This window comes from Aquila chrysaetos, chromosome 2 (assembly GCF_900496995.4).
Source record: "Aquila chrysaetos chrysaetos chromosome 2, bAquChr1.4, whole genome shotgun sequence".
In the NCBI taxonomy this organism is placed as follows: Eukaryota; Metazoa; Chordata; class Aves; order Accipitriformes; family Accipitridae; genus Aquila; species Aquila chrysaetos.
In genome coordinates, this window is record NC_044005.1 from 56,357,024 (window position 1) to 56,383,626 (window position 26,603).

The window sequence follows — 26,603 nt, forward strand, 5'->3', positions numbered from 1 at the left end:
ATGCCTTTGCTTTTGCACAAAACTATGACCTGTGGGTTTTTTATTGATTCTAGGAGACCTGATGGCAACCGAACTGACGAAGAGTCACAGGACTGTATAAGCCATAAGCCTAGCGGGAAGATGTGAGCTACGCAAAAAAAAAAAAAAAGGTGAATAAACATTCCAGGATCTCCATTGTGGAAGGAGCGCTGCTGGCCATGAGTTGCACAGCTTCGCAGGGGGATGTTAAGAAAGTCAATCACGGGTGGCCATTTCCTGCTAGCAGTTTTTATGCAAACTCTCCACACCATTCAATGGGGATTCCTGTGTGGGACTAATGGCTTGATACTCCCCTCTGCCATTTCTCTGTCAGAAAGAATGAACAATAGCACCCATAACCTGCCCGTGCGAGAAGTCCCAGGGACATTCTATGCGGTGTGTGCTTTAACCAAAGGTAAACACTTCAGATCGAAACCTGCTAAACCCAAAGTCCATGTCAGACTCTTTTGTGTTGTTGGCATTTAATATGGACATTGGTTATAGAGTATCATGGCAAAGTAGTAAAATATATTGGACAAACTTGCATAAAACATAAGCCTGAGTTGATGGAAGTCAGAAGATCTTTCAGGATTGCTGCTTTTATTTCAGATCTGAAGAAGGGCTCATAAAGGACTGTAAAGTTTGGGGTTTTTTTCCAAATATATCAGTCTAATAAAAATATTATCTTTTTGTACAAATCTTGCCTCACACAAGATTTCAGCATCTACAGTACTGGTGTTTGGGCCTTTACTTTCTTCACCAAAGTCAGAGGTTTGACAAAAGCATACATATGTATGTCAAGACATAATTTTTTAACCTAAGATTACATTTAGAAAATCACATAAAAGTAAGATGACATTAAAATTAGAAGAATGAATCTGCAAAACTCTAGTTACAGAGCATTTAGAAATGTCTGAGTTAAGACAGCCCATAAACCCTGAAGGTGGATCCCTTATAATGCAGATGTTGGCACAGACTGTACAAGGGAAGATGCAGTCTTATCACAAAAGACATGGAGAAGCTCAGCTCTTACAGTCGGAGTGTCCCTTGTCCATGGAAAGCAGAAATTGCAGGAAAAGACCGGCTTCGGGCCTGCAGAGGGCATGGGTAGGAGCTTGGTCCCTGAGGGACGTCACAAGCACAAGCAGTTTGGCAACTAGGAGCTGCTAAGTGATGGCATATGCTCTAAAGAATCCTTGGCATATTTAGCTGCCATATGCTATCAAGTGCCTGCCACTGAGTATGTGTGAATTTATAATTATTTTTTGCCGGAGGTTTTTAACTTGGATTTGGACCAGTTTTTCATAGGGACAACAAATGGCATTTGTCTGCTGCAAGAGTTACCTCCAATCAAGCGCTTCTCTCCAGAGTGGATCAGGCTGCTAAGGGAAACAATCATAACATTGTATTTAAAAACTTTATGTTTCCCTTAATCATCTGTTGAAATAATCTGAACTGCCTTACGGAAATGTTTCTTAAACAAAGAACCTCAGAGGGTTACACTGAATCACGAATGTCAGCCTAGATGCATTCTAGGCAAATTGATGATACCTAATTAATATAAAGATTATAAATTTATCAAAAGTGGTTTTGTGTTGTATTCCTACAAAATAAAACTGCAAGTAGAGTTTCATAAAAACAATCAGAAGCCTGACTGAAAATGATGTCTCAATATTCTTCATAAGCCAAGAATTTTGTGGAAATATTTTTTATCTGCTTTCACAGTATGTGGAGAATGCGCTCTCTAACTCCAGGCAAGGTCATCTTCATACACTGGAAACAGCTGCTGGATGACTTAAAGTAGATTTTTCCTCCACACAATAAGGTAGGTTTCCTTTTCTTCCTCCATGCTGGCTACACAGAGGAGATGAAAGTGATAACCCCTCAGGAATTTCTCACATTTCGCCTGTCTGTGGCACGTTTGCATTCCAGAGGAACTAGCACAGTGAAACCTGTTGAAAGGGATGAAACTTTGTTAAATAAAAATTCACATATCGAGGAGTTTTATGATAGTGCTGAGGGATGCTAGCCAAGATCAGATGCATCTGGGGCAGGCACCCCATAAACAACAAATAAGCAGCACCCACATGGAGGGGGTCAGTTTAAATAATTTCATACACATATGCCACTAATGCTGCTGTTATTGGCCTTCGCAGTATTGTTGCTAATGGCATCCACTTGAGGGAGAACTGTTCTTCATTAATAACTGAGCCACAGAGAGCAGTGCCCATGAAACCACAGATTATGCTACGGTATAATGACAGTTTTCTACTAGTGATATTCCAAGTTAGTCCCAAAAGGAATGAAGAAGGGGGAAATAAAGAGGGCAGACATGATGGCTATAATCCATCATATCAGAATGGATATAATCCATTCTCAACCTAGAATTTAAACACACAGGTCTTTTGTATATTTCATGTAAGATCTGTAATTAACCTATGTGAGACCGTGCCTCATGCAGTACCACCTAAAAGTAAAGTGGCAGGGATGGATCATCCAATTGATACTGGAACCGTGACAATTCTGTTTCTAGGGTTTTGCACACACAAAAGTGATTCAGGTCAGTAGTTAACAACCGTGACCTGTAAGGGCTTTTCAGAGTCCTGTATGAAGCAAGGTAGTTCTGGCCCTTCCATTTCCTCTGGGTGTCTTTAGCCTTTGAGAGCAGCCTGCTAGTGACTGTGCATCCAATGGAACCAGAACGGAGCTTAGACTGTAAAAATTGTCTACTGTTGAAACTGCGAGGCACAGTTTCAACAAGATGAGGACTCTGAAATGGGAGTTTTCTAAATTATACCCACTGTGTGCACAAAAAGAGAGTTTTATTCTTCCACGCTAGAAAAGCTGAACGTTTTTGGCATGTATGTTATCCATTTTAAAAAATAAAACAAAAAATCAGAATGAAAAGAGTTAAGCATAAGCGTATACATAGAAATAAGCATGGGAATAAGACCACAATAAGCACTGTAAAAAAGAAAAGCTGGTCTGAAGAAGCGACTTGTGGAAGTTGTCTTGTGTAAAAGGAGACCAATAAGGAGTGAATGTTCCCTCAAACTAGTAGTAAGCCACTTGTTGCACCCATGGACTCACTGTGTGGACTGTAAAATGCAGCCAACTATGAACTCTATAGGCCTGCAAGGCAGGAATAACCTGAAATGTGAAAAAGTAAAAAGTCTGGGTTTTGTTAGCAGAAATTTTCCGTAATGACAACTGAAAAGTATGTTCCTTTAAGTATCAGTGCAGATGGACAACTTCCTCCTCTCTAATGTGCTTCAGAAAGGCACATTCTAATCACCTAGTCTAACTCCTTTTTTAGAACACGAAAATCTTTCTTTACCATCTCAATTTTCTCCCATACTTTGATACTGCAAGATATTCTTTGTTTTCTCTCCGTTTCCCCGTTGGGGTCCCCACTTGTGACTGTACAACCACCCACACAATCAAACCACTCAAGATGCTTCAGCACTAACCACACAGAAGGTGGCCTTGACATGTGCACACGCTGCAGCCTGGCACGCACAGCTGGGCAGCTGCAATTACACAAGTTTCCGGGTGAACTGACCCTCATGTGCAAACACATGTGTTTATATTGTAAATTCTTTGTGCAGAGGCTAGGTCTAACCAAAGGTTTGTAGTATATCTCACACAACACTTTCCCAGTCTTGGTGTGGACACTAGATACCCAATATACAGGAGTGGAGATGTTGATCAAAGTTTTGGTTTTTTTTTTTTTCCCCTGTTGATTTGGGTATTACTTTGCTTTGTTTTGTATGAAAATGTGACCTCTACATGCTTAAGATCATTTACTCTTTAAGCACAACATAAGTTTTCAGATAATTTATCAGATACTCCAGTAATCAGTTAAAGTATGTACGTTTAAATTTATGAAGTACTGTTTGTACTCAAATGTACTTCATAGCAGTGTGACACAGACACCTCACATTCTCTAACCCTTGTCTAAAATAACTCAAATTATGTGCATAAATTATATGTGAAGGAATTAGCTGGTGATTAGCTTCACCAGCTCTACCACAGCATAGATAAGGTCAAATGAGCAGATCAGGAAACTTTAAGTCCTTTTGACATTAAAAGTATTCAGCGAATTTAAATTCTTCTTGATGTATAACTTGTTGCAACTGTTTGATTGTTAGAAATGTCTCTTGGGGGTAGAAAGGATTCTTACTGCTAGACCAGTTGACTCAAACTACTGCTGTTCTTTAAATGTTCTTCAATTATTTTGTTGATGTTATCAGGGTAGAGCATACTACAGTTTAGTTTAAATTGATTTAATCTAATTGAAGGCCCAAACTACTAACCTTTCTTAGGTTCAATTCCATAATTACTGCACAGCTTGCTTACAGAACAGAGTTACGGTTGTCTGGGGGCTTTTGGCAGGCATTTCAAGGGTAAATGGAATTGATCAGTTTTCTAGGCAACCTACAAGTATAGTTTTGAGATAATTAAATTATTCATGTGTTTACCCTTATATCAGTGATACCTGCTTTTAATTTTGACCCCTTTTTTACACAGTATTTCTGGTGAGGAATATAAATAGTACCTAACAATACTGACATTTACTAAGATTTAGTGTCACAACTGCAGATTTTCCTAGTAATATATAGCATTCCGTCTCATTTATCCATAGTCCAGCAAGTATTAGACAGATATTACGCTGCAGGTAGGCTCCTAAAAGAATTGTATCTGAGAAGCTAATCTTTTGAGTGGAATAAGCAGAGACGAAACGTTGTTTGACTTGTGAAATGTAAGGGCGTGCAAAACAAAGGTAGCACTGATAAGGGGTGAAAGAATTAAAATTAATGACCACAAAACTCTGATACCACTGTAGATAAAGACAATTTAAGACAGAGCTGGACCAACCCCTAAGCTAAAGGAAAAGGACACTAAAAAACTAAGAATATGTGATTCTTTAAAAAGAAGCAGTCATACATAAATTACATTAAGTCTAAGTTTTTAAAGGCAGTAGTTGCTATAGATATGTTATGTAGTAAGTATGGGAAACTTCCTTCTCAAGATAAGCAGATACTGTTCAAATGCATGATGGAGATATATTAGCAGAAAATTCTAACGTTTGGCTAAGTGATAGATTAATGTTCCATTTTAAAAAAAGGCAAAGAATGTAATAAAATTCTATAGGTACTTCTCCAGTGTGATATCTACCAGAATCAAAGCCAAAGCTAACATAAAAACTGATAGTCCTGAACAATTAATTTTATTCTGTGGCTGAACTAATTTAAACAATAACATTAGTTTAGCTTTTGATACAGCAAATACTTTGATTTTCTGTCAGACCCTCCCTGTTCTGTAAAAAAGACAGTCGATACGGCTGTGGAGAATGAACGTTAGAATGAAGGTTAAGCAAAAGCTCTGTTAAGCTGGGCTCACTCAGGAGCACTTGGGCGACTTTAGACACTTAAACCCTTTGCTCAGCTACTATTCTGAATACACCGATTTACTGATCCAGATTTTTTTCTGTAGGTGCATATAAAGGTGTTTGTAGCTTTTGTTTCCATCATGGGTGGGCTTAACAGTAAGAGAACCCCTGTTAGGTGCCCAGTTTTTTACTACCTACCTTCAATTACAGTGCAGACAATTTGAACGGTAAAGGGCAAATGAGCATGTTTGTAATAACAATCTGTAGGCTTCTTGTCAAGCCAACAATAGCAGATCCCAGAGGAAATGTGATATCTACTGTTAGTGGTGAAGTTTGCCTTTATCCAGCTCTTCTGAAAGCACAGATTCATGGAAGTACAGTTCTTTCCTGCTTTGACATATCTCTTCACATTCCAGGTGAGCAGTTTAACCATTGAGCTGTAAAGTGGTATCTTTCTGTTTCTCTGTGTCCCAATCAATTATTTATGCCAAGTGGAGCGAGGAAGGAAACTCACCCCAGGATGCCCTACAGCCCAAGAGCAGGGTGTGCGGGGGTCCTGGTGCTGTTACCATTTTCTTGGCACCCACTCCTCTGCTGACTGGAGGGCCCCCATGCTTCCCCTCTGTTGTGCTGGCAGGGTAGTTTGTGGGGCCAGGCGGTAGGCAGGTTTAGCATCCTGATCTGGGTTAAAATGATCCTTTTTCTCTTTTGAGGTGGAATTACAACTTTGATGCAATAAAGCCAAGCTGCATAAGATCTCTACAAGACCTGCTAATAAAGCTCCCACTGAAATCAACATCAGTATCAATTACGGTATTTCGAAGGAGACGAGCTGTAACCAAGGTGAGCGCCTTGGAGAAAGCACCCATGTGGAGATAGCTTATTCCCTGAAATTTATTCTGTTTTCAGAACTAGGATGAGCTAAAAAAAATGCAAATACCTTTTATATGGGTATAACTGCATGCATCAGTGCTTCTAGAGATGCAAAGGTGCCCGGGGCAGTCCTTTTTATACACCACTTGCAAGTTTGCATCTTTGCTGTGTAAGCAATGAACGTATAACTGCAAATCCAGCTGTGTGGTTTGCACCTGCACATCATGTTTGCGAATACAGTAGCAAAGACTTCTCTTTCCTCTCCCGCTCCCACAGGAGGGGGAAAATGTGTAAATTTTAGTAATTTTGTTGGTATTCCAGCTATTGATACTCCGGTCTCTTGAACCTGAAAAAAAAAAAGTGGAAAATTTTCTGGAATCCAGAAATTTTCTGGAAGATACAAACGCCACCGGGGTGTGCTGTAAGGTAAATCGCCAGGTCGAAGCGACCCCTCCGGGCCTGCATCCCGCCACCGCCTCAGGCTTGTTCCCAGGCGGGGACCCCACAGGAACCAGCGGCCAGCTTCCCCGGGGGCAGGTGACGCGCCTCAACGCCACGACTGAGGTTGAGAAGCGCTAAAGGCACCGTGAAAATAACATTTCTCGTAGGGAAAAGTCTTCCTTTAGACCGCTCCAGGCGCCGCGGGCGTTTTTTGAGCGGCTTTTGGGGAGAGGGGAGGGCGGGAGGAACCGTTACTCGCAGCCGGCGGGGGGGGCGGGGGGGGGGGGGGGACGCGGGTTGAACGCCTCGTGCTTGCCCTGCGGAGGCCGAACGGTTGTCTCACGGGTCGGTGAGGGCGCTCCCTGGATAACCGGGAGACAGGGCTGGGGAGACGGGGCCGGGACCGGGACCGGGGGGCCGGGACCGGTGTGACGGGTCCGCGGTTCCCCCCCCCCCCCCCGCCCCGGGGTGGGCGAGCCCCCCTCCGCCCGCCTGAGGGACCCGCCCCACAGCGCCCCCTGGCGACCCAGGCTGAGGAGCGCGGCGGCCTCGATCGGGGGTTCAGAACTCGATCGTTGCTGCCTGCCGCCTCTTTGGAGTTGTGGCAGGCAGCACGAGCCGCGCGCTGCCGGCTCGCCGCCTCCGCAGCCGCCTGTCAGCGGGCGCCGCGCATGCGCGCCAGGAACATTCCTCTCGTTTCCCTGCGTGGCTGCCCCGGTGGAGTCGGGCCGGGGCCGCCGCTTGCCGCCGCCGCCGTTCGCCGCCGCCTTGTGCTGCGGGGCGGGTGCAGGGAGCGGGCCGCGGGGGGGCGGCTGAGGCGCGGCGGAGGCTGAGGCGAGGGGCGCGGGCCCTGCCGAGCCCTGCCCGGGGGGCCGGGTCCTGTGAGGGGAGGGGGGCGGCGGCGGCGGCAGCATGTCGGTGGCGGGCGGCGGTTCCTGCGGGGGGAGCGCGGCGGGTTCGGCCTCGGCGGCGGCGGCGGGCGGCGGGGTATCCATGTTCCGTTGGTTGGAGGTGCTGGAGAAGGAGTTCGACAAGGCCTTCGTGGACGTGGACCTGCTGTTGGGCGAGATCGACCCCGACCAGGCCGACATCACTTACGAGGGGCGGCAGAAGATGACCAGCCTCAGCTCCTGCTTCGCCCAGCTCTGCCACAAGGCGCAGACCGTCTCCCAGATCAACCACAAGCTGGAGGTGAGGGGAAGGGGCGAGGAGAGACCCCCCCCGGTGTGTGTGTGGGGGTGTCTCTGGTGGTAGGCTTCTGCCACCGGGGTCCTGCCGGCGTGGGGGCCCGTCCCCCGCCCCGCGGGGAGCTGTGGGGGACCGTGCCCTGCCCACGGTGGCGGGGAGAGCCCCTCCTGTGCCCTGCGGGTGACCGGGCGCCTTGCTGGAAGCAGCTGGGGAGGGTTAACCTGGCCCCGCGTTTTGGGAGGCTGTGTCCAGCCCCGCGGGATTCGGGCCTGGCCGTGCCGGTCCTCTGGTTTTGGTTATTGTAGCGTGGGCATGAAGCGGTGCGTGCCAAAAAAAAAAAAAAAAGTTTCTCTTTGATGTTGAAAGCAGCAGTCTTGAGCAACAGATGCCGCTGACTGGTATTCTGTTTGCATTAAGTCCCTCGTGAACTTGGGAAGCCTTTTAAAAATGGGACAAAGACATAGGGTCGAGATGCTTAAAGCTTATAGTCAGTAGTCAAAACGAGGACATTGTTCCTGCTTAGAAGTGAATGAAGCAGAAAAATGGATTGGGGGTGGGCTTTGACAGGTCCTCATGTCCCTTCATACTCCGAGGGAGCCCAGGTAGCGCTCTGCCAAACTTAGTGTCAGAAAATTAATAATGGAGATCGCACGTTCTGTGAGGAGAACAATAACCATCCTTACTGTTGGAAAGTTTTCTTCATGCCTAATGCAGAATTTCAGTCAGGGTTGGAAGAAAGGAGCATCGGCCGGAGCCAAGCTGGCTGGTGCTGATGCTGCTCAAGAGGCAGGGCTGCAGGTCCTGAGACTTGTGCAAGAACTGGAGCGCTCTGGACAGAGATCCTGCCAAACTTTATGGTTATTTTATAACTGTCCAACCGGAGTCGTCTTTGGTTTAGTAGGTGATGTCATTTGTCTTGTCCTTAAGAGGTGTGGATGTTAACTGCCCTCTTCTTGTCTGCCTATTACGTATTAGAAGACCGTTGGAGGTGTCTTCCCTCAGTTAGATTTTCCCTGGGCTAAAACCCTCCAATTTCTTCAGTATCTCTTGCAGGCCATGCTTCTTAGTGTTGTATTGTGTGTTCCACTAACTTTTAAATATATGGGAGTGAGGGGAAAAACTTCTTCAGAACCATGAAGATACGTGTTTTGTGAGAGCTTCAGTAGACACGTAAACCACAGAATTCAGTTCTTTCAGTACTTTGTGTTATACTTGTTATAATAAAGGAATTTAAGAGTTTTCAATCAGTAACCTGCTCTTCTGGAGGTCTGCCTTGCAGTAGGAAGTGAAGTAAGTAAATTGGCTTTGGTTTTAATCAGGTTTCTTCCTGGTACGAAGACGTTGTTGTGCAAAATAATCCATAGAGTTTAACAGAGGAACAGGATATTTCAGAGTAGAACAAAGACCTCATTAAACTAGGAGCTTTTTTCATTGCAGTCCTTATTTCACCAGAATACTCGCTGTAGTGATGTTTATGGTATTCTTTGTGTTTATATTGATATGCTGTCATATACATTTTAGTATTTGGTATGTATCTATACTGTCAACTTATGCAGTAGGGTTAATGGTATAGGCGTAGTAAAATAAGATTTATGAGTTTATAGTAGACAATCAGTATTTACTGTGTATTACACGGGGATGGTGGGTGTTGTGTACAGACTTGTAAAACAGATGAGTTTTCAGGTTATTTTAAGAGAATGAGTTGGTGCTTGGTAAATATTTCTTTGAAAAGCTGTTTCAAGCTTAAATATTTTGAAAGGAAATGATAAAACTCAGATCCTGAAAGATATTTTGGTATATAATTAAAATCATCAGGGGCACCTAAGTAACTGAATATCTGTGCCTCAATCTCAAATGAGTTGAAGGACCACAGTTAGTAGTTGTAACAGTATAATTATTGTGTATGTCTAGGTGCGTGAAGTAATTGTTTGATAAAAATGATACTGAGAATCTAGAGTGAGTGCTTTGGAAGTGAATAAGAAGTCTTTTACTTTGTGAAATATTTTTATTACTGATACCAGTATTAGGCCTCATACCTATAAAAGAGTTTTTATCTTTCAGATAGACCTTTAGAAGGTTATAGTATTGTCTTGAAGGTTGTTAATTTTAGTACCTCATTATTATTGGAGTCATAAACTTGAAATGAAAACTGCCATTTAAAATCTCCAAAAGATGGAGCTGCTCTGTTGAGAATGAGTGTCTTGTCTTTTTAAGTGCACAGATGTCTAGCCAAAAGCCTCAGCATCCAAAATGAAGGGTACAGTTACATGTTTTGAAAGAAGTTACTGAGACTAATACGGGAGTTTAGGATGTGACCAGTGGATTTACTTTTTTTTTTTAATAATGCAAGGTACTGTATTCATATAACTTTTAAAATTGCAGTCATTTCTTAATACCTCACAACTGTAACTTTATCATGCTTGTACTTTTTAATACAAAGCTTTCATCACATTCATAAAAGTGTCATTAGTCATAGTTTACCTAAGTACAAACACTTATTCAAGCCAATAAATTAAATCCATCTTCAGAAATATGCCTTTATTTGGATTAAAATAATACTTTGACTGAATGTGTCAGTGGCTGTTAAAAGCTAAGACTTTACTCCTGCAGCTACGTTTGCCTGCTGTTGTCCTACTGCATGAGTGATCTTATTTCCTAAAGGAAAATCAAATTGATAATAAAAATGATGAATATAATTCTGTTGTTTGTGGGTTCCATTTCCTTGACCAGAAGTGAGGGGTCTTATTATGATACTACAGACAAGAATAAAGAAATGCAGTTCGGACTTGATATCAACTTTATCACCTTATTATGCATTATCTGATTGATACAGTTGCTTTTAAGAGGCACAGCTTAGTTCGTTCGGTGGATGGAAGCTCCTTCTGTAGGACTTTGGTGCAAAAAATGTTTTGGCATCATTGGTGTATACCTACTGCTAGAGAGATGAGTCTAGGTAAAATATTGTATGAGGGTTGTTTCTGAATAGTGAAAGGAGTATTCCAGGAAGACGGTAGTTTCCAAAGAGGGAGTTAGCAATTCAGGGGTAAGTGATTTTTAGAAGGAACCTGAAGGTATGCAGAGGCACAGTGGATGCATGCAGATAAATTTACTTGTGCTTTAGGGTGGTGAAAGGTTATAAACATGCTACTGTGCTAATAAAGCTTGCAATCCTAAATTAAACAAAAGGGGAGGAGGATTTGTTTTTGTATTTTTCCTGCTGGTCACAGTAGGACAGAGTTGAATTAAGTAGCTTATCAAAGAGGAAAAAAAGTGCTAGGTGATAGAAGCCACGGTCTTTTCTGAGATCAGCTTCACTTCAGTATGAGCAAATGAAGAAGTGTGTCTTGATGGAGGACAGTAAGGGCCTTGGGCTGTTAGAACAAAAGGAGATGACAGCCATTTTAAAGGAGATTTTTTGTGATGCTCTGTCCCAGAAAGCATAATAAATCAGCAGATGCAGGCTGGCAGTCAGTGTGTGAGATTTCAGTAGATTTTTTAATTGAGGGGAAGTTCGTAGGATTTGTTTTTCCTGTTTGACTATCACTAGAGGTGAAGAAATTACATGATGCTGACTGTGACATCGTCTAAATGTCCATTTAAAAAAATAAAGTTCTGTATATTGCAATTTTGTAGGAGTAAAAGAAGTAGGTCAACGTGCCAGTGAAAACTGAGCTTGACTTTGACTGTGGCACTTTGATTGCCGATCTGATTCTGTAGTTTTAAATGAACAAGCTAGAAAGGAATGTCTGGTAGAGCATGCTCTGTGTCTTGGCAGTTGTGTTAAGCCAACGTACATGCTAAAGTTAAGGAGATCATTTAAGTAGACGTCTCAGAAGTTAATCGCTTATGTAGTTTTACGTCGTTGATGAACTTGGAATCAGCAGGTTTAGAGGAACATGTTCCTATAAGCTGAATTCTTCTGTAAGTAACTTGTTACTGTATCAGCTAAAGCATTTGTAGTATTATGTAGGTAATCTGAAGATCCCTGTTAAAAAAAAAAAAAAACACAAAACAAACTGAAACCAAAAAACCTAAATGTAGGTGGCTTTATGTGCACGGTAACTTTTCATATAGTGTGCAAGTCCATCTTATGGAGCACGCTGCAGAACTGTAGTCCTGCTTTGTTGTTCAGCAGTACTTTTTAAACCAAGGTAGGTCCATACACCTTCTTACAAGGGTCTGTGTGGATTTTTTTCCCCTCTCTCCTTTGCGTTGTAGTGAGAAATGCACCTGTTGAAGACCAAGATATTTCTTTGCCCCATGACAGACGTGTCTATAAAACTGGGAGCATAGTTGCAATAACTTCATAAGAAAAGCAAATTGTTTAATTTTTTCAAATGTCATAAAAATTTCTAGTATTTACTGAGATGTTATTTTATTAATTACACTTTTAACTTGGAATACCACTTCTCTTTTGGAATAGAAATCTGTTGGTACCAGATAGAATGTGGTTTTTTGGAAAATCAGTTGTATGAGATTTGATCCAGCTAATTTTATATCTTAAATTGTGAGCAGTTTTCAGATATTCGGGAAGTGGAAGTACAGGTTGGCAGAGATTTTCCGGTTGGCTTCTATACTAAATTGTCATTAGTTTGATACATATAACTTCTCTCACAATAATTACACCCTTTTTAAAGGGGTCATCTCTACTTAATTCATATTTTCCTGTATCAGAAGCTCTGGAATTCTATATGAGTTTAACTATCTTACTTTAGTTTCAGTCAGCATGTAGTGAAATGTTTTCCTTTTCTCTGTCTCATCTGTTGGGAGTTGCCAAAGAGTAAGTGATAGGGAACCAGTACTTGAGTTTATATTTCTTATGTTGCATAGCTAGTATGACTTTCAAAATAATGGCAATAATAAAACTACCACTATGACTTCTAAAAATGGATTTGTGTCTTCTTAATAAACAACTAGCAGCATGGGCAACCTGAAAAAAATGTCTTTGTGAGGCAGACAGAAATTTGACGCTGGTAGCAGTGTACAAGCAGTGATTTAAACAAAAAATGTAGTTTGTGCTTCTGAAGTAGGTGCAGACAGAATGATACAGTCAAATACAAAGTAAAACAATGGCAAGAAACAGTATGTAAAGCAAAGTGAAAATGATAATATGTTGCTGCAGTAACAGGTATTTTAATGATAGAGATGAAAAAGATCAGTGACTGGCATATAAAGGTTGGTTGACGTATCCATTTATGTAAATGGAAACCAAACTTTTAAGATGCTTAAAATGTATTATTTTTAGGTTATTTTTTAATCATTGGGAGGAAAATTGTGCAAATAATTACATATCCAGAATGGTCTTCAGCGGAGAAGATAAAGTATGTATGTTGTTTTGCATCCTTTTCATTTGCTGACCAGTCTTCTGAATGTTTTGTCAGGACTAGAATGGAATCTGAGAAATGGAGCAATTCATTTTTAGATGTCTTGTACTTTGTATTCTGTATGGGACATATTAAAGGTGGACTAAATTAATTTATGATTAATTTGTGTGTTCAGTTTCATATGCTGGATTTTTACTACGTCTACTTACATAGCTACACTACTGTGGTGTTTATTTAGGGAGTCAGTAGTCATAAATTTTGCCATTCATGTTATTAACCACATGATAAAGACCATTTTGTGAAATTTAAAGTTTTAACTAAAAGTTTAAGTCACATATGTCCATTTTGAGGTCACAATGGTGATGAAATAAAGGCTTTTAATTTCATTTAAAAATTTGTAAGTACAGTCTTTTAAAATATTTTCTTGAAATGGGCTAGTCATTTTCATCATTGACAAGTGGTAAGCATTCTTTGGTTGTGTTGAAATTGGGGGCTTTTTTATCAACAAAAATTATGGCTCCCAAGTGTATCATTTATTCAGAAACTCACATTTTGTACAGTGCTGTCACATTGTTTAGTTTTGCAAGGAGCACAGTGAGATTAATAGGGCTCTGGTCTGTTTCATGATTTCTCATTCAAACCAGTCCATTAAACTTAATAGGATTGTGTGAGAAATTGCAGCAAATGCTGGTTAATAGGCAGGAAGAATCAAATAGTGAAGACTGAGGAAGGGTAGAGTGTTCTTGTCTTTTGGAGAGCCGTAGTCAAAGTGGTGAAGTGACACTGGTGAGATAGTGGAGACAATCCTTTCTTCCAGCAATTAGAGAAACATATTGCTTAAGAGTTTCGGATACTTCACATCTAGGGGCTGATGCCAAAGTTAGGGGTCCCCGTGAAAACTTAGTAGTGTGTGGGCTGCATGGTTCATAACTGTGCACGACAGGCTCTTTTGTTGTTGAACCAACACCACTTGTGTATCTGGTGTCTGTGAGTATGTTTAGGCCTCAGGCTGTAGGAGCTACAGCTGTCACGTCCTGAAAAATTGTTTTCTATCCTGCAGTTGTGTAATGTTATGGGAACACTTAGGAATAATGAGTTCATTGTTTGTAAAGCATAATTGGGGGGGGGGGGGGTTAACCTACTTTTGCCTTTAAGCAACATTTCTGTCTTTAAAAAAATGCCCCCAAAATATAAAGTTAAGCAAATAAGCTAGTGTTGTATCTTGATATTTGCATTGTGCTTTTGTCTATATACTGGGGCAGAAGCCACAGGGTAATTGCAGCATTGTAGCCTGCTCTGTTATGTGATCCTAGATCCTTCAGCCTTTACATCAGAAGGTTAATAGTCCCAATCAGGAGTGAATGTTTAAATACATAAACACATGTCGGTAAACTTTCTGGAGTCTAGCATAAATTACATGAGGACACACTGCTGAAGTAGTCAAAACATGTCATATACTTTATTTGTCTATGAATTTTGGTTTGATCCCATGGCAAGATTCATAGGGACCTCTCTTGTAGAATTAGCTATTAAAAAGATATATACCGGAGGTGTTTTATTGGTAACAGAATCAATGGACCTTGGAAATCTAACTTCCTACTTATTTGTGGGGAATGATTTGTCTTAATGCAAACATCGAGCACTTTCTTGAGTCGCTAAGACCTTCTGATTCAGGCACCCCCAGTTGTCTCCTATGATCTGTTGGGTTTCCACACCACAGCATTCTTTGCTTTGTCATCTACCTACGGTTTTGGTTAGTGGGCTGGGCAAGGGGCAGCAGCACAGTCACTAGCTCAGAACTGCATGTGTGGTGCCTAGCCATCGCGCTGTTTGCTCTTGTCTCTGGGTGGATTAAACAAACTAGCTAAGGTCTGACTCTTCCCATGTTTCCCTCCGTGAGGGCACTAATCCGTCACTCTTTCCTACTGAGCAGCTGTTTTGCGCAAAACTTGTCTGTTGTAGGAACTTTAATCATACACACCTTTACCCCTCTAATGGATTTGTTTGAACCTTGAAAATGGATTAAGTTCAAATCAGCAGGGAGGGAAGGTGACATAGGGAGAAATGTACACATACTGATACAATGATGGTACTAGACTGCCTTGTTTAGGAAACTGAGATAGAAACGATGAAATGTTACCAGGTTTTGTGGTGGGTTTTTTTTTGTTTTGTTTTGTTTTTTTAATTGGTAGTCTGCTTTTGTTTGATGTTTCTTGAAGTCCTAGCTGCTGGCGTCTAGAGATGATATGGTGGAAAAAAATCATCTTTCATTTAAAAAAGACAGTTTTCAGACCTTTATGAGTTTAGAAGTCTTGGTATGCGAGTGAATTAGATGTACCCTAAAGGCCTGAAATGAAAGGAAAATTAAAAAAAATCTTTAAAGAATATTTGCTATTTTAAAGGCATTTGATAAGTGCTTGGCTTATGACTTTTAGTCACTGGAAGCTGGTAATATGATGGATATTTTTCTATGTATCTAGCTTTCCTTTGCTGAAAAGTCTGTGTGTTTTCTAATATGTCCATTATGCTTAGTCTTCTTCTGAGCTAGAAATTGATATACCGAAAAGTGCATCATTACAACCCTCAAAAAGCATTCATTACACTTTGATGTTGAGGGAATTCAGGTCTTCCTCTCATTTTTATTTGGTGTGGTGAATAATGCCACTGCCTTGTCCTAGGATTATTCAGACCTATGACCTAGCTTTCCCATTCAGTTCGGCTCTATTTTGAGTCCTCATGTCTAGGCAATGGGTAAGTCTTAGGTATTTTTTCATATCTATTGGCTCAAATAAAACTCTTGTCCATACTGCAGAAATTACTGGAATGATAGCTCAGAAAACAAAAAAGCTTTTCCCAAAGCTGAAAACATTGTCATTATTATTTTATCTGACGATGCCATCTCTCTGTTCGCGCGCCCCCCGCCCCCCCCCCCCCCCCCCCCCCGCAGCTGTTTTCCTTTTCAGCAGTGAGAGGTAGATTGTTCCCTGTCAGCATGGTATGTTAGTCACCATCATCCCGCTTTTGCAAGTTTTCTCAGTCTCTGTGTCCTCCCTTTGATGCTTTAGATCTCAGAGGTCACAATATTGCCATCTTCTAATGCCTCATTCAAGCAGTGATGGTTACGAGAAGTGGTAACTTGTGGTTTTAGCATGCCATCTGTCTGCTTCCTGTTGTGCAGTTCTATACACAAATACCTCTGTGTTTGTACTTCTCTTTCATGGTACATTTATTCATCATTTCTTTCGTGTATTTACATTGCAAGTTGTTCAGGGCAAGGTCCACGATTTTAGTCTTTACTATGTGCAAACTTGGCATAGGATCTTTGAGTATGGCTCTGAGATCTTATAGAAATAAATGATTTTTGGTTAGTTATTCTAATGCTCACTTCTCTATGAAAAATGTGCAGGTGGATGAATGAATATTTTTTTCTGAGAGTTCAGACCATCATATGAAAAAAATTACATGATATGATATAAAATAATTGGAAGAGACCTCGATGATACTATTTTGTTCTAAGGCTCCTAATGAAAAACACTAGTTAAGACTTTAAGAACTCCATGGTTGTAAATGCAATCAATCTCAGCATTTAAGCTGACAGTTTATTATATTGCCAGCTTAAAATACATATTTAGCATAAGATCATTTATAACAAACACAACTGTTTGATAACTCACAACTGCTTGAACAGGAAATAAGAACTGTTGATTAAAAATAGAAGGACATTATATCTGGACTGTTTTGCCTAGGAATTTATTTTTGTTTTTGCCATAATATTTTTGAATGCTCTGTGGAATAAGTATTTGTCTGTTGCTTAATGCCATGATTTATTTTCTTTTATCTCCTATTGAAAAAAAAACAGTAATTTATAAATTCTTGAGTTATTTCAGTTGAAACTTGGTTTTAATTTTGATAGGTGTAAGATCTCTGTGAAATACAAAATACCTGGTAAATGGCAAAATATGCCCCAAAATTGAATAAATACTCAGCCTTTCAAACTTCTTCTGGTATCATCTCTGTGTTGGATTATTTGGAAGATAAATACTGAGTTTTACTATTTGATTAATTTGACCAAGATCTGCAATTTACTCGAATTGTAGACTTTTGTTTAGTGTTTAGAAGTAGCTTGATTATAGACCAATGTGGTGATAATCTGAAGCAGTATATCTTTGTGAAATAGCATGTGTTTACTGGTACTTTGTGGAACAAGAGAAGAAACAGACTTCTGGAACTACCTTTTCTCCCCCCACCCCAGACAGATCAGATCAGTCTTCAGGTTGGTTTGTTTTTTTATTTAGAACAGCGAGGAGAAAAAAAAGTAAGAAACCAAGAAGTGTGTCTTGTATAGTTGACAGTGTATGGATTGTAATTGGGACAGTAAACACAAAGAAATTAAGACTAATGTGTCTGATAATTATTGATAAATTGGAGAACAAGCTTGAATGAGGTACTTTAGAAAAAGAGGTGATTCTGTCAGTAATGCTGGGGGTTTTTTTGTTTGGTGGTTTTTTTTGTTTGTTTTTTTTTTTTTTTTTAGTCTTTTCCATGCTGACTCACGTAACCTCTCAGAGCTCTCAGCACCCAGTGTTGAACTGAGGCATTTCTCAGAACACTTCAGGAAAAGTTAGTGATCGTTGTCCATGACAAGAGAGGTGGGAAAAGTGAAGCATTGAAACAAGAGGCCTGACTAATAAAGAAAAAATTTGGTTATTTTCTGGTTGATTTCAGTAAGTTTTGGCTTCCATTGTAAGGCCCAGACCAGGCACTTCCCATTGCCATTGGCACCGAATTCCAGTTATGGATCTTGGTCTGAGAAAAGTGTCCGAGACTTCGGTGAGTCAGAGACAAATGAACGTATCTCAAAAAGGCATTGACCTTGCCAACACGTGTCAGAATGAAAGGCAAAAAGAGCTGTGCAAATTCTGTCTCTCTCGTATCCTATCTGCTTGATTCATCTAGGGCTACATGTAAGTTTTCATGATTCAATTATACTTCCATGAACCACAGTCCAGTCCTGCTACTAACAGTGTGTTGCCTGGGGCATAGACTCACAAATGAGTTAGCAGTGAGAAACTAAGGTGTTACCTTGCAGTGTGATACTTGCTAATGCATGATAATTGCTAATCTGCACAGTTGTATACTGCCCTAAATACGGCAGAGTTCCTCTTTTGGCTGAATCAGCAAGTGGTTGAATCACCAAGTTACTGTTAAAGGATGTTAAAAGTAAACATACTACCTTCTCTTCAACCTCTGCCCCTTATTGCTCCCCAGTGAAGGTTTCTGTTCTCTATTTGTTGTTGGTGGCTCTTCCTAATCTCTCCTAACCCTGAAGCTCAATGGTCTCCTGTGGGCGGGTGTTTGTTAATTCTGCCCCAACTGGCTTCGCCACAAATTCTATAGCAATTGCAGGTGATCTTCAAAATACTTGACAACTCTCCTTCAACAGTCTTGTTGGAGAGTACATCCAAAAAGCTGCCGATTAAAGGATTGGTACAGTTGCTTGTGCAACATTAATTTATCCTCACTGTGCTTATGCAAATTGAAGCATTACATCATCTGGCACCGTCTTTTTCTGTAGAACCCCTGCCTCATGCAGTGAATGGTGCTCTCGGAAGGAATGGCTGTACCGATAGGTCTTGTTTGTGCTCGTCATTTCCTCTGCTGTCTTTGCCCCCTCTCTGTTTTTTACTGAGTAGCTTCCAATATTGAATGTAGAGCTGCTGAACTTCCAGTGGTCTTTCCATATGATTCCTTTGTAACCAAGTGAGGGAATGTGGATAAAAAATAGTGCTAGTAAGAGTACTATAAAGGAGGATTAAGTGAGCTGGCCAAGCTGAGAAAGGCAGAACTTCTGTGAAAGACCGTAAAGATTTGTCAGCCTTCACAGAAGTAGATCACAAGATTTGAAACCAGCTTACTGTGTGTGCTTTTTGGTGTGACTCTTGTATCCGCATCTGTTCCTGGGGATAGATTTATGACTTTTCATAATGTGTAAACAGATTACTTCCATGATGTGCACTCATACTGTTTCTTATTTTGCTCTCTTTATTAAAGCAGCAGGATATGAATTTAAATCCTAGGTCATATGCAGAGTACTTTTTTTTTTTTTTGTTATTAATTGAGTTTGACAGTCTCTTTGTGATCCCTTTGGAACATCATTCATGTTGCAAAACTGGTAGCCATCATTCTCGCTGCTTTGTAATTTGCACAGTGAAATGACTTTTTTTTTTTTTTTTTTTTTTTTTTGCCAGAACTCTGTTCTATTCCTTATATGTCATTCTCTACTAGGTGAGGCTGAATAGTATTAAACTGGTGTAGTTTATCTGTTCTGCCACTTTCTGCTTCTCCAGGCACTTTGAATTAGAATGGATGAGGTTTTGTGTGTGTGTATGTATATAAAAGAGCAATAAAAGTCAGTATGTTAGCTGTTATTACCTGCTTGAAAGGAGGAAGACATTAGTGGCCTTTTTTTAAAGTAGAAGTAATATCATTATACATTTTATTATAATAATAACAACAAATAATAATAAAGTAGAAGTAATACTGTTATAAATTATGTGAAACTGACTGGGTCAAACTGTGCCTTTATTATTAAGGTCTTAGTTATCTGCTCTGTACCATACCATCACCTCTTACGCTGGCGGTATTTTCTTTCGCTACTTTAGTTGAGGTGGGTCTGCTTTTGTTTGAGGATGGATAATCCATAGCAGAGAGAATTTAGCAGTGGCTGGTCACTGGGGAGAGCAGTGCGGTTTTGTAAGTAACCCATTTCTCTAAAATTATATGGCTTTGTAGTATTTTAAGTATCATCTTACTGTAGAAGGCAATTTCTGCTTTAGAGTTCTGCGAGGGTTTACAATTATTGAAGTTTTTTGTCATTCTGGCAGTTGGAAGGTGGAAATGCATGCAGCCCCATTCTTCGACAAAAAGTACATGCTAACCTGATCTGTTGAGGCTCCATCTAAGCGGACAGGGAGAGGTGGTTCTGCTCTGCTCTGGGGAGTCCGGTCTGAAATCAGCAGAGCTCATGGGCAGGGCATCTCCCACCCTCCAGTCCCGGAGATGTGGGGCGAGGGGGCATGGCCAAGGGGCAGGAAGGGAGATCATTCTTCTTGGCAGCACCAAGCTGGAGATTGGCTTGACCCATCTCATCAAATTGCACTCTAATTTAGGTGCTCTGAATCACCTCTGGAAGAGCCTACTTAAGTCTGAATTATGTTGGAAGCTTAAGGAGGCTGTCCATCTAAATTATGTACCTAAAGTTAGACCCAGTAAGTACTCCCCAATGATAGCCAAATCCTTCCTGCCGCCTTCTTTTTTTTTTTTTTTTTAAAAAACTGATACAGACATTTTAAAGCAGTGATTTATGTAGTTGAATGGGGTGAGCACTGACTTGCAACTTGATATTCATTGTGAATTTGAACGTTAGTATAATGTTGTTAAAATATCTAAAATACCCTGCTTTAATATAAGAGGGGTTTTTAAAAAAATTAGTGGCTTTTCCATTTTGCTCTTTATTTCCAAATTTTTGGAAGCAAAAATATACTCCGGGAATTTACCTAAAAATCCCCAGAGATCATAATCTGTGGGTTTTTTGGGCAAATACTAGCTTTAAAGCTTATATAAATGTAGCTTTTCTTATAAAATGCTACTTGAACTTAAGGATAACAAGTAACTTGGTAAACATGTTAGAACTTGTTCTTTTATTCCAGATATAAACACTGCATGTAAACTGTATTTAAAATGCTTCAAAACAACTTTTTTAAGAGTTAATAACTATTCGTGGGTTTCTACAAAGGCATTTTAGGGGCATGCTAATTTATGGCTTCTGCTTTGCCCACCTCATTTACTATTTCAGTTAAGCTGTTGATAACAGACCAATTGTAAATTGGGTTATTTGATTTCAGCATTCCATTAATAATTGTCATTTTACTTTCATCAATTTTTTAAAATAAGATTTAATAATTTTAAAGTTTTAAATTTTATTTCCATTGCTATGGTTGTAAATCCTACATAGGTTTAATGCCATTGTCCAGTTTTGGAGTGGACATCAGCATCACATGCCATTGTCTGCATGAGGAAAAACTCAGCTATTGTTACTTTCAGCAGTATGGTTGTTTGATGCTGGGTCTGTGGATGAAGGAATTTTGTAGCAGTTGGGGAGAAAAGCCTGCAAATGATCCCGTGCTTAAGTTGGGCTACTGAGGAACTTGTGACAGCCTGTACTCTTACCTGTATTACAATGTGTATAGCATATATGTACCAGCAAGTGATGTATTGTCCTGGTTTCAGCTGGGATAGAGTTAACTGTCTTCCTAGTAGCTGGTACAGTGCTGTGTTTTGAGTTCAGTATGTGAAGAATGTTGATAACACACTGATGTTTTCAGTTGTTGCTCAGTAGTGTTTAGACTAAAGTCAAGGATTTTTCAGCTTCTCCTGCCCAGCCAGCGAGAAAGCTGGAGGGGCACAAGAAGTTGGCACAGGACACAGCCAGGGCAGCTGACCCAAACTGGCCAACAGGGTATTCCATACCATGGGACGTCCCATCCAGTATAGGAACTGGGAAGTGTTGGGGGGGAATCACCGCTCGGGGACTAGCTGGGTGTCGGTCGGCGGGTGGTGAGCAATTGCACTGCGCATCATTTGTACATTCCAATCCTTTCATTATTGCTGTTGTCATTTTATTAGTGTTATCATTATTAGTTTCTTCTTTTCTGTTCTATTAAACCGTTCTTATCTCAACCTGTGGGTTTTGCTTCTTTTCCCGATTTTCTCCCCCATCCCACTGGGTGGGGGGGAGTGAGTGAGCGGCTGCATGGTGTTTAGTTGCTGGCTGGGGTTAAACCACGACGTGTATATATGTATCACAGTTCTGATGACCCCATTTAATCGTTGCTCTAATTACTATGATGGATTATATCTTCACAGGCACAGTTAGTTGATCTGAAGTCTGAACTGACAGAAACACAGGCAGAGAAAGCAGTATTGGAAAAGGAAGTGCATGATCAGCTTTTGCAACTTCATGCTGTTCAACTTCAGCTACATGCCAAAACTGGTCAGAGTGTTGATTCTGGGGCTATTAAGGCAAAACTGGTGAGTATGGTGGCTTGAATGAAGAATTACATTATACTTTTCCCTCTCCTGGCAGAAGTTCTTCCTTGGAAGGTGCGAATAAGCTGGTTACAAATTTTCACATAAAAAATGTTAGAGAGAGTTAACTTTTTCTTTTTTAAATAACATTTACAGTTGGTTGTTAGCAACCATTAAAAATAAAATAAATAACATCAGAATAATTAATTAGAATTTAAGAAGTTCTTTTTACATAAACCATTTTTTAGTGGTTTCTTGAAGTAAAATAAGAAAATATTTTGGTGGTTCATAAAGCTTTTCTGAAGACAGAAGTTGCAAAAGATAATCGCTTCCAATATACAAATACAATCAAATCTTCACATATTTTAAAAAAGCCTAAAGTGAGGTAAGTCTGTTGTTTTTATTGTAGTTATACTCTGACAAGAGTAAGAATAGGATTGGTTTGCCATACAGAGAGAGGGTAGCTGGCATCACAGTCCTCTCTCTATTGTCATTCTTTCTCTTTAATAATGCTGCAGATGCATCTACAGTGCTCTCCATTGCTACGTGCAGCAGACTGTCGTAATAGAACTCAATAAACCACTGTTAATTTTGTATGATATGTTTTTTTAGAAACTTAGAGCTTTACAAAGCCCACCAAAAGTTAACAATAATTAATCTGTGCAGTTAGTTGGCATTGACTGATAACCAGAGTGTAGGGTGCCTCGTTACTAGCCACAGCACAGATTCAGGCTCTAATACTAAGACTTTGTAAATTAGAAAAGTAAAGTAATGTTGTATAGATTGTGGTTTCTAACTGTTGGCATAAATCAAAGTCTAGCTCTCTGGCTGTTTTTAAAATTGCTTCCTGGGTTGGTTGCAAATACCTAGTCCCAACATAGGCGGAACATTAGATTAGTCTCCTCTGCTATTTTGTCCTGTTAATTAATGTATAATAAAACACAGTAATAGGCTTAAAGGCTATCTAATCTAGGCTAATCACTGAATAACAGGAGTAACCCAAATTCTTCCTGTTTCAGATCCAAAAGCTGTAATTGAATTAGAGCTATGTTCCTAGGTCCGCGTAGTTGCATATTCAGCATAAGAGTAACATTTTCTGGATTGTCTGCACATAATTTATTTTGTATTGAATTATAGCTTAAGCAGGTTGAAGTTTCCTTAGAGCTGTTAATAATTTTTATGGCTCTGTAAATAAGCCTTAGTTAAGTATCAGCAGCATTTTGTAAGTGTTAGGCTGCAGGTTTACATGTAGCAAAGTTTTTAAGCCAACACATCACTGTGAGTGATTTTGGTCCCTAAATTTCATTAGTGAGGCTTAACTTCTGAGTGGCATAGAGAGTAATACTTTTAACCTTTTTGTTTCTCCTTTACCTTGTTATAAATATTTTCTAAAGATATTTTAAATCTCCATGCTAGTGACAGCTGTCTTTCTCCCACAGGTGACAGTAAATACATTTTACTTGCATTGTTTCAGATTTTATCTGTGTTGAATCAGCCTAGACTGGTATTGTCTCCTTAATTCCATTTAGTTCCTCCTTTTTTATAAACATCAGGGCTAATCTTCTGAGTTTGCTTTACTTCGCCTATAGGGATTTCATAGTTTTAATGGAGAGAAGCTCAGCTTTAAACTGTTCTAGATAAAGAAAGCTATAAAGGTCTGGGAAGCTTGAACAAGGAAAACTGAGGCTGCTTAAATGACAATAAAATGGGAAGTCTGAGTTTTAGGTAAATAAAAACTGTCGTGCTGACATGGCAGTCAGAAAGCCTCTGGGGGCAAAGAACTGTGTCAACAGAATATGTGATGGGGAAATAAAGTTCTGTACTAGTTAACTTCCTGCTTTCTTTGTTAACAACCACTCTTCTGTGTAGAGTCTTAACATAAATGTATAATGTACAAACTCTGAAGTTGTATATAGTGGTGAACTAAGACATTTTTAAATGTTTCAGATTGCTAAGCAATTGATAACATCACATAGTTCAGGCCTAATCCCTTTTTAGGAGTGGTGTATCTGCTTAGTCCATGCACAATAACTCTTTCTTTGTAAGAGTATGAAGTTGCCTAGTTGAATTTTTTTTCTTGAGTTTTGCAGTTTGCATATCCTTTTTGCTACTTCTTCCTGTCTTTTATGTCCCTGTTGTAATATGTATTTTGTTATTCTTTCTGAAAGGAAAAAATCTATTATCTGTATAACAGATGTTAGATTACAGAATGTATTTTCTATGATAGCTTCAAAACTGCTTTCATGCATTTTGCATTATCTTGCTATTCTTTATGAAGATTCTTGGTATTTTAGGAGGAAGTGTTGTTTTCAATACTACAGTAAGGTTAAAATTTTTAATAAGAGCTTTAATAACGTTCACTGCAACATACCAAAATTGCTGCTAAGTACAATTATAGCAATGTGCTTGTTCTTTATGCCTTCTAATAAAATAAAAAATCTGCTGGTAAATTTCTTTTGGAGTAAGTAATTTATGTTGTTGCATTTTCTTGAAGTTCCTATTGCCTGTTTCTCTAATTATGGAAATCTCTTCTTCTGTCTTAAGTCTGTCCTTTCTGTGGATGAAATGGTAAGTATGCTGACTGCCTTTTTTTTTTTTTATGTGTACAGTGCTTTTGTTTTGTGCAACAACTTATATATATGTTGGCCTCAGAAACTGGCAAAACAGATCTGGCTTGTTCCTTTTTCCTGTCATTTGGCAAGATGCTGTGGAAAGAATTTTCTTTGCATTTTAGTTTTTCTTTTCTAGTTTTGGTGCCCTCTTTCCTAAGTCTGTATGTGTTTTATTTATTATTGTTACAGCTAATTTGGGGTGATATGTGGCAACTTGGCATTCTGAAAGATTGTTCTGGTAGTAGCTCAAAAAATGTTAAGGTGTTATACAATTTCTAAAGCATAAACACTGTACGCATCTATATGTAATATGAAGTATTCTTTGTGTTGTATTTAAAAAAAAAATCCTGTAAACTTCTCCTTGTTTTACTTTTTCTCAGTTCTTTTTGTGGGCATGATTTAGTATGATTTACTGGCTTGGGTAACAGCCCCAAGCATATAAACACAATAATACATATATAAGAAGAAAAGGTGAAGCAAAGTTAACTTCTATCTTTCGGTCTTTCACGGTGATAGACTTGAAAGGTTTTTAAACAGCTTTTCCACTTTTATTATGCTATGTACCTCATTATCGTTACTCAGTATTTGGTTTTTGAAAAGCCATGGGATAGCTGGTAACTGTAAGCTTTGATCTTCAACACTGCAGTTGCATTTTTGGTTTAGTGGTTTGTTTTGTTTTTTTTTATACTACCAACAGAAGATACACTTTTTTCTATTTTGCAGAACCTATGCAATACTATGAACACTAGAAGGCATGAAACTATTCTGTAACTTCCTCAACTTTTTAAACATTTTTAAGACTTTTGTCACATCTCTTGACAGTTGTTCAAAACACGACATGTTCTTTCAGTACATCTTCAGAGATTCTGTGTTGCAAACATTTTAATTTTTTTAATTCATGTGGTGATCTGTTGGAGACAGTCCAGAGAAGAATAGCTTCTGGGTGTAATTTTCCACCCCAGTCACAGAACAATGGTCATAGTAATGGAGAAAATAGGAAGAAAACAATTCTATGGGACTACATTGTTCCTCCTATTTTAGGTATAACATTTAAAATGCATGACTAAAAGTGATTCCACTTAGAAATGTAACATTTTACTTTCTGTTTAAATTTAATTTAAATGACAAACGAAATTCAGAGAAACTTGATGGAAAATTTTATTCTTGATGAGAGGTTTTTAAGCTGGCTACTTCTTATAAATACACTAAAATGTGCTATATGACATTTGCTAGTGTAATCAAATATCTTGGATCACTTCAGCAATCCACTTTTATGGGGAAAGTTGGAATTCTTTTCCCAACTTGTATTTCAGATACATCAAGGAACTCATGCATCTCTAAAGCTTTTTTCTGAGTAGAAAACATTCTGAATAGTACATTTTAACAAATTATTGCCAAAGATTTTATGAGTTTTTAGTTTATGACTTTCTATTCAGTAAATAAAGCATAAAAATATCCAGTGAGGAAGAAAATGGAGGTTTGGGTGTGAATAATATATCTTCATACATCTGTCTTAAATGCTAGTCTTTGTCTTTTTATATTTGTCAAATAAAAGACGTTCTAAAAGCGAGTACGTACACAAACAAGGGGCCTATACTATTTAGAGCACCTTGATGCAATATTAGCAATACGTACATAGCTAACATAAGTGTTAGAGGAACACTGTAT

General features: G+C 39.4%; 2 protein-coding genes across 3 annotated transcripts in view; one reads left to right on the forward strand and one right to left on the reverse strand.

Moving 5' to 3' along the window:
- Positions 1-20,349, reverse strand: part of LOC115350285 (nephrocan-like) — a 32,508-nt gene extending 12,159 nt beyond the window's left edge. The window contains exon 1 of the mRNA XM_030035755.2: positions 20,175-20,349. Coding sequence (XP_029891615.1) covers positions 20,175-20,194 — 20 coding nt within the window. The 5' untranslated portion in view covers positions 20,195-20,349. The remainder of the gene's footprint in view (positions 1-20,174) is intronic.
- The window catches only part of GOPC (golgi associated PDZ and coiled-coil motif containing), a 28,440-nt gene continuing 9,465 nt past the window's right edge, over positions 7,629-26,603 (forward strand). The window contains exons 1-3 of one of the 2 annotated variants that reach the window (XM_030035767.2): positions 7,629-7,915; positions 22,162-22,326; positions 24,868-24,891. In XM_030035767.2, coding sequence (XP_029891627.1) covers positions 7,637-7,915; positions 22,162-22,326; positions 24,868-24,891 — 468 coding nt within the window. In that variant the 5' untranslated portion in view covers positions 7,629-7,636. The remainder of the gene's footprint in view (positions 7,916-22,161; positions 22,327-24,867; positions 24,892-26,603) is intronic. The other variant, XM_030035776.2, reaches the window with a different exon arrangement.